Below are 8,592 nucleotides of genomic sequence, written 5' to 3' on the forward strand. Positions count from 1 at the left end.
GTATTAGATCGACCAGCGTCACAAACACCAAATTTTTACTCTTCTCTCTTTTTTCCCTATTTTAAAAGCTCTTCAATTTATTATCAGCGACAGACAGAAAGGAAGCTGTTTCTCTCATCGTGTTCACTACCAACTCCTCTTTGACACATTCTTTTAGGCCATGAGAGAGGACCACCATTCTCTCCAGCCTACACTTGTGCAGAAACAATCTGTTGCTAGGGAGAGAGAGACGGTGGAAGAAGGGAGGGAAGGGAGGGAGGTGGGGGGCGGTGATGACGGCCCCATAGGGCGGTGCACTGACGGTTTACGTGGGCGCAGGAGAGTTGGAGTGAAGCAAAAGTCACAAAAGGCGGACAAATTATTAAAAAAAACGCGTGGGACCTCACCACACACGTCTCTCAAATCTTTTGCCGCCCATATATCGGTCCTCTGCCTCTCTCTCCTTCACAAATCACACGCCCTCCCTCCTTTTGATACGCCCCCGCCCGGTCCCCTTTTACAACCATTTCCAACTGCTTTCACCTGCTGCCAGCGCCCTAGGGACGGCGGAAAACCGGTGCATCTCTTCGACTGATCACGATGGTTGTCGAGACTTGTTAATTTTCAACTCTTGGTTTAATCTGAAACTCCTGTTGATCTTCTGCTAACAAACCATGGAGGCAGATAGGACGGAGGAAGCACTGGAAAGGCGCCATTCGAGGCCACTCTTAGCTCCGGAAGCGACCACGAGGCCTCTTAAGAAGGTTCTTCGTAGTCCTGAATCGAGAAGGGGGAGGCATCCCTCTGATCCGCCTGCCTCCTCCTCATCGTCTCCTGTTGAATCTCAAAACAAGCAGAATTTAGCGGCTGCAAATCGTTTGTTCCCGTTTACTCTGCAAAATGGAACAGATACCAGCCATATGGCTGCTGCCACCATGTGCCCAGGCCCTGCTTCTTTCCCTTGTCAACCAGTGGCACCCGCGCCTTTGCACCCTCCACCACAGCAACAGCAGCACCAGCAGCAGATGCAGATGATATCGTTTGCTCGTCAACCAGGGATGCAGAATCCGAACAACAACAACAACTGCCCTTCTTCTTCTTCTTCGTCTTGTTCGCCAGAAGCAGAGATGAGGATGATCGCAGTGAGCAACATTCACCGACAGCAGTATAGTCAGTTACAGCATCAATACAATCAGCATCGTTACCAGGAGCAGCTGCTCCGTTACTGGAGCGACGCTCTAAACCTCAGCCCCCGTGGTGGCGGTGCAAGTAGTAACCAGCGGCAGCAGCAATTGATGAATCCGCCGTTGATTAGGCCGACCAAGCTGTACAGGGGAGTGAGGCAGCGTCACTGGGGCAAGTGGGTCGCGGAGATCAGGCTCCCCCGCAACCGCACCCGCCTCTGGTTGGGCACCTTCGACACCGCCGAAGAGGCCGCTCTCGCTTACGACCGCGAGGCTTTCAAGCTCAGAGGGCAGAACGCGCGTCTCAATTTTCCGGATCTCTTCCTTGGGACAGAAAATCCCTCTACATCGTCGTCATCTCTATCGTCTTCTTCCTCCCACCACCTCAAGCACTCTCCGCCCTCTTCTGCCTCATCCTCTGCGCAACATCAGCAGCACAATGAAGAAGTCCCTCCTCCCGTGATACCTGTCAAAAAAGAAGAGGCGGCCCGCCCTTCTCCTGGTTCCAGAGGAACACATCTTCCTAGCCAAGGGGTGGAGGAAGAAGAAGAAGAAGAAGCGGAAGGCAATGACAGTCGAACATTTGACGGAGAAGAGGTGGTGGAGGCTGAACTCTACCCGGCTTCACCCACCATGGAGATGGCAACAGCAATGCAAGAGCTACCTCCTCCATCATCCCCTGCTTTTTATTGGGGAAACTTGGATGAAGTTGACGCTGCTTGGTTTAACAGCATTCCAACGTGGGACATGGCTTGCCCCGATGCCTTCTATCCACCTGTTTCTGCAACTCAAACTGATCCCACTAACTTGGATTCTTCAGATATTGCTGCCCCTCCCACCGGCTCTCCTGTTTCTCCGTCCCTTTCTCTTCCTCCTCTCTGTTTTCCTTCTCTGATTTACAGAGACACATGGAGGGATTACAAATGAGCTGGAGATTTTGACTTTTTATTTATTTTTATTTTTTTACTGATTCCTCCTTTGCATGGTTGGAACCATATAGAAGCATAGATTATTGCTAGGTAAGGCTTAGTAGGCATCTTCTTCGAGTTCAATGTCTTTTTAGTCATGTCATTGGCTCACTAGTTGTTAGAACACAGTAAAGCTTTTTCTGTGCTGTTCTCATCCCACCACGTACCACGCTGGCTCCATGCGCACGGTAGGCATTCTTTTTTCACAGCCTATCTTGTTTGAGCTTGAAAAGTTCCTCCTTTTCCCCTATCAGGTCCAGTAGATGAGGACGATATGTTCCTTCTCAACACACTTTCTATAGCTTGGCTGCATATTTTTTGAAGCCAAAAGGGAAGATTAAACTTCGCTGTTCCCATCCTTGTACTGTATTTCGGACTCCATGTACCAACTCTTAGCTGTTAGTTTTGGTCTTTACATCATCTTTTTCAATCTACTAGGGAATCGGATTGCGATTTGTTTGGGATGTCCAATTCACCTTTGATGTGCTTTCTTTAGTTTCTGTGCCTTTATTTCTGTTTCCAGCAACAGCAAAGAAGGGCGCTAGGAGAAAGCTTTCAGGATATCCTCCCCTTCTAGGTTCAGTTATTTTTGTAGCTTGCTTACTTACATTTCTGCTCTACATAGTTTGTTGGCTGTCTTCCACAGAAAATAACATAGTTTTTCTTGGCTGTTTTTCATTGAATACATGGTCAAGCCCTCTCTCTCTCTCTCTCTCTATATATATATATATATATATATATATATATATATATATATATATATATATATGTTTTCACTCAGACCCATGGTTACTGGCCCAACCAGCTCTTCCTTTCCCTCTCCACCCCTCATTCCTCTCTCTCTCTTCATTCGATGTAACAGAGAGGGAAAAAAGGTGGGTGAGAAAGAAAGGAGGGAAGTGGAAAAGTGAGAGAAAGCGATGGACAAACGGTTCAGCCTGAACTTGTTTCTTCTGTATATGCAGACACTCTGTTTAAGGTTTTTCAGTTGACAGTGGTCAAAATTTTGTCATTGGGAAGCATAATTATCCGGTAAGGAACTGACCAAGAACGGCTTATTATTGCAGATACGACATATACGAACCAACATAGTATGTATCCACTATAAACAGGACCAGGATAGATACCTCTTGTAGGATGTGTAGCGGAAGACGTGAAATCGACGAACAGCGATGTAGCTCGACAGGGACAGTCATCTCACGTTGGAGAAAGATCTTGGTTCACGGTCCTCACCGCAGAACATGCTCCATCTATCGTATTTTTCGTTTCAAGCACATATATGTATATATACATATGTATTTTCAACTGTGCGATTGCTCTCACTTTGTGCCTCTTAGGTTCTCCATCTTCATTCAATAGAGATATGAAGAGGCATCAATAAATTAACGGTGTGAAACCGTGTTTAACGCTTTTCTCCAGATCTTGCTCATCATGGGCAGATCCTAATCCAATATGAATCAAAGCAAGAAAAAAAAAAAACAGAACACTCCGAAGATGAAATCGGGTATCTGGATCAGTAGCTTTTGTGAAAGTAAAATACAACCAAGTGTATGTACTACCATTTTAAGTGTCACCACCAGTACACTGATGAAACCAATCAAGACAAGTATGGTCTTTGGTGGTACCAAGCATGCAACGGAAAGCGGTAAATCAAGTATGAAGGGTACCTGATCTCCACTTGAGATATTGGTGTGCCAATTATCAGCCCACGGTAGCTTAGCTTGTTCAAGGATGACACAGAAAGATGCCTTTCCCACTCCCTCGTCTTTATCACCATTTTGTGACGCCTGATTTCTTGAACGGCGGTGACGCCTGACAGAAGAGGCGGTTTACAACTTTGCTCCCCTGAGAAAAATACCATTATTCTTCTATTTTGAACGATGATGGTCTAGCTCATTGACCGATTCAATCGAATTGGTCCAGCTGAAACTAATTAAAAGGAGATGCTTGAGCTTTTGAGAATAAACGAATAGGTTGGCCATCAGGGCAAAGTTACTCATCCTCCTCTGTACTTTAATTAGCTAAGCACCACTCAAGCTAGCCACACGCATTGCCAATCTCATGCCATGCGCAGGACGAAAGAACAGGTTGAGGGCCACCACTTACCGCAAATTTTACAGGAACGATCTTGTGTTGCCCTTCCTTTGTCATTGAGTTCTTCTCGGCAGAGTTGACAGAATCGATGCTTTTTGAGCTGAAACGTGGGGCCGGGACTTAATAGACATGGACGACCGAATTGACAGAAATGTGAGATGAGATGGAGAACAGGTGGTAAGGACGGAGCGACGAGTGATAAGGTAAGACAAAAGCTATGAATCAAGTGCAAAATCTGGACCTATTGCTCCTGTCACAGCCTTGTCCTCCAGGCAGTATCATTAAGTTTTACTTCAAGGGGCTCACCTGAACGTTACTTCTCTGAGCCAATGGCAGAGCCAGAAATGTCTAGCTGAAGGGCACTAGTAGGTCAAATTATAAACTTTGAAGGGCACCTGTAAGTAAAAGTTATGGAAGTAACTATATACAAATAAGACAATTTATGTGGGCTGCCTGGTGTGGGCAACTGCCAACATCAGCCCACACCCGCCTTTACTGCACTGAGCGCGTGCCCATTAACTGGTCTAGTCTTTCGGGGGCTTCTTGTCCGCAAGAACACAGAATTACATATAATCTGTTTGAATGAAGCTAAAACCATGTTAAACACCTGGTTTTTGCATCCAAAGAAGTTTTTTTGTAAGATCAGTTTGATGCTACAACCATGTTTGAACAACCAATCTGCTAACATTACTGACCACTTAACAAGAAGTTAGGAGGCAATAAGCAGACAAAGCAATCTCATAATTAGGGTAGTCCCAGACATTTCCCTTCTTTCATCATTAAAAGCATTTTTACTTGCTACAGGAAAGATCAAAAGAGCATATAACATGAGTTTATTGAATACATAATCCTTAGACCAAGAACTGGCACTTTCATTCTCACAGCTGCCTGAAAGACTGGGGCCCCTGTACATTCATACGCCCACATGAATAGGCAGCTCATGTGTACACTTGTATATCATTATTAACGTGAAAGTATATCCTTTCCCATCTCAAAATTGACCTAACTTCGTTAAAACACTTGGAACATAAGCAGAAGAAGCTTCTACTTACACTCTCACAAGCAAAGGACATACGACACCATGTATATTAACACATAGCATATGAGTAAATAATATGTAGATCTGAAACTTGGGCAGTATAAGGAAATCTGCTCTCATCTTAAAAAATGATGATAATAACCTTGGGTTGTTGTTTTACTTCCCTTTTCTTCAATCCACCCACCACTTCTAAGTATCAACATTACCAGGTTCACCAAGTCCTTGTTTCTGCTGCGAACAGAAGCTAGGACGTCATGAACTTGGTCATGCCTCCCATGATCCAGAAAAACCCACGAGGAGTCCAAGGCTAAGATCATCATATTTTTAGGATTGGTCAAGAGCTCAAATAGATTTCACTTTTAGACATGCCCAAGATCAAGCTTCTAGTTAAACAGCTTGGCTCGGCTGGACGAGGTTCTGCTGGGCCAGATGAACAATCTCTCATAGAGGCGTTTGCGCTTGGTGGTGTGAGAGGTCTCGGTTTCGAATCTCCTCAGCATTTCCCACATTACTTGGACATCTTCATATCCGCATGTTTGGACATCGTTTCTCAGTTTTAGGAGCCCTCCACCTGCAAATTAGCAAAACCCGGCGTGGTCAATTAGGTTTCAAAGATAATAGAAAATCTCCAAATCTTAATGCCTTTAGGTACCGTACCAATGCGTCAGAATCGTCGTCATTAGTTTCCATTGTTTCTTATACATGAGAAAGCTAGAAGTTGGATTCAATGAGACCGTTGGTTTCACTTCAAACGGAGTCTATGCGATCCTTAGTTTCCATTGTTTCCTATACTCGAGCAGTTCAACAGAACATTTCAAGAAAATGTTAAAGTCGAGTATCCTTTTTCCCCTCTATGTCAGGAAAAAAAAAAAACAGCAAAAGAAAGAGGTCAGAAAAATACAAGTTGGCACCAGTGAGCCTACTTTTAGACCTCCCCACTCAAAATCAAGTCTTATTTTATTAAACCAAACGACTTAAATGGAAACCCAAAATTTTCAAAAGGCAACAGCAGTATACTGAAAGAATTTTAAAGTACCAAATTATCACGCGTTACACAATTATCTAATATTCAACAAAAGATTGCTTTTGAGGTAATTTGGTACCAACATTTTAATTTTGTCGTCAGTGTAGTAACCAAAACCATACTCTGTAGGTTGATCATAAGTTCGAATCCCGATGCACCTTCTTCTGGGACGGACCGATCAAGGCCCACAAAGCTCATCAGCCAAATGGGTCTGGTCCAGCCAGATGGCGACAGCCCGATGCCATGCATTTGAACCGTCCCCGCCACTAAATTCAACCCAAAGCTTTGATGAATCTATTTGACAATTCGGCCGTTCGTTTTAACCAGGCCTCCTCTTGGCTTGGCCTTTCCAATTGAAAACGGGTCGGATATGGTTCTCAGCATTTCTTTACTACGGGATTTGAATCTGACCCGACCACAAATATGACGCAGATAAATAAGCACATTACAATGTGGATGGGAGCGAACGGACAGACCTACACCGTTGGATCGCGAAGATCTACGATCTCGCCGCTTGGTCATGTATATAATTAACGGGAGGGATGGTGCTTTGCCTTCGTGTAAGCATATGCTTCAGCATTAGATTGCAAAAAGGCATTCCTCCCAACCGCTAAAAATGTCACGAAACGGACATGAACTTCTAGACACCGATAAACTTTTAAATAAATAAAAAAAAAATTACATTTAATGTTTCCTGGAGAAAACTCTGATCAGTGTCGGATGTATCAATTTAGAACGAGAAGATTACGTTTCCTTCTCAAGACGAAATACCAAAAGGTATATGGTTTTAAAATTTATGAACAGATGCAAACAAATAACTTTGAAATTCGAATACATGTATAAAATTCGAATCTGCTGTTCTCTGTCTGTCTGTGTTCTCCCCCAGAATGAATTCAACCCAAATGAAAAAAACGGATTTCTTGTACAGGAAAGGAAGGACCTAAGGGGCAATTATTAAACCAAACCCCAAAAAATAATATTTACAAAAAGAAAGGCAGCATCCCAAGAAGAACCAGTAAATTAAACAATAAAAAAATCAACTACCGTAAAAAAACATCATATAAATTGGAGTCGGCAGTCGTTAAATTGATGAGGAAAATAATAAATCTATCCATCTTGCAAGATGGCAACGGCAAAGAAAAGAAGAACCGGAATTTATCCTGTTTAAGGATTAAATTTGACAGACATGAGACAACTAATTTCAGCGGAAGTTTTTCTTGTGGCGGCTCCGATGGGGATTTTCGGTCAAGACTCGCATCCCACAGATGACTCATTTCTGGTTTTTTTTTTTTTCCTTTTGATTACCATTTCCTCCAATTTATTTCTTCCATCAATTTAAAAGGAAACAAGAAAGAAGAAGAACTCACCGTGTTTTCTCGTTCGGACGCGAGCTGAGATCGCCAACCAAACCCGCCGGACGGGGAAGACCATCTTCTGCCACCAGTCCATCTCCCTGCTCCCGCTGTTCCTCCGGCGAACCCGAATCCGTCGAATCGCTAATATCCGGGAAATTATGGATCGGAAGACGGCCAGATTTGATCGGGAAATTATCAACCGCAGCGACCGAGAGAGAGAGAAGTAAGAGTAGTTTGATTAGAGAGAGGAGAGGAGGTGCTTTCGGCAGCTAAGAACACGAGCGAGCATCAACACAGAGACAGAGGGAAGAAGAGAGACCCACCAACCATGTCTGGCACGTGCTTTTTACACGTGCCAGGCGGCCCGAGGTCGTCTTCCCCTTCGCCAGGCCGTCCGATCGGATGCTCCCCATCTTCGATCTTTGCCACGTCGGCAGGAAGGCCGGCCATTGGGAGGTCACCACGTTTTTAATTTCTTTTTGTTTTTCTCAAAAAAGAAAGAAAAAAGATTTTTGGTGCTCCGATAATGCCTTCCTTTCTTCAACACCACTGATTTTGACCGTTGACGACGACGCTTCTTTACTTGTTCGCTCTACACTTGGACGCACCTCATTGGCTCTTTCGAGTACCCCTTGGCGAGCCTTTGAAAAACTCGCCGGCGACCTTTAATTCCACTTTGTATTGAACTTTTTGATACGCTTAGTATGCATATCATTCCAATTACATGTAAGAAATTAGACTTGGGCTTGTATTTTTTGTGTTTGAATTCAAGTCTAACTCCAAGTTCTTCTGATTCTTGATCTGACACGACATTTGTGTAGTTTGTTGGACTCGATAAACTATTTAACCCATTGGATTGAATTATTTTTTTGTAGAGGATCATAAAGATCACATAGATGAGATTGGAAGATCCGAGTAATTAGATCCAAAATTTGGTAGGATATTTTAA

The 8,592-nt window shown here is 43.8% G+C and overlaps 2 protein-coding genes across 2 annotated transcripts; one reads left to right on the forward strand and one right to left on the reverse strand.

The window, feature by feature from the left end:
• Positions 1-282: 282 nt before the first annotated feature.
• On the forward strand, positions 283-3,525 carry LOC116251576 (uncharacterized). Its single transcript, XM_031625925.2, has 2 exons — positions 283-2,708; positions 3,199-3,525. The coding sequence occupies exon 1, from the start codon at positions 654-656 to the stop codon at positions 2,088-2,090; it is 1,437 nt and encodes a 478-aa protein (XP_031481785.1). The 5' UTR covers positions 283-653; the 3' UTR covers positions 2,091-2,708; positions 3,199-3,525.
• Positions 3,526-4,963: 1,438 nt separating this feature from the next.
• Positions 4,964-7,948, reverse strand: LOC116249788 (uncharacterized). The gene is made up of 2 exons (XM_031623053.1): positions 7,656-7,948; positions 4,964-5,835 (listed from the first exon to the last, which is right to left on the reverse strand). Exons 1-2 carry the CDS (start codon positions 7,735-7,737, stop codon positions 5,648-5,650), a joined length of 270 nt encoding a protein of 89 aa, XP_031478913.1. The 5' UTR covers positions 7,738-7,948; the 3' UTR covers positions 4,964-5,647.
• Between the last annotated feature and the right edge of the window lie 644 nt (positions 7,949-8,592).

The sequence above is a fragment of the Nymphaea colorata genome, chromosome 3 (genome assembly GCF_008831285.2).
Source record: "Nymphaea colorata isolate Beijing-Zhang1983 chromosome 3, ASM883128v2, whole genome shotgun sequence".
NCBI classification, from domain to species: Eukaryota; Viridiplantae; Streptophyta; class Magnoliopsida; order Nymphaeales; family Nymphaeaceae; genus Nymphaea; species Nymphaea colorata.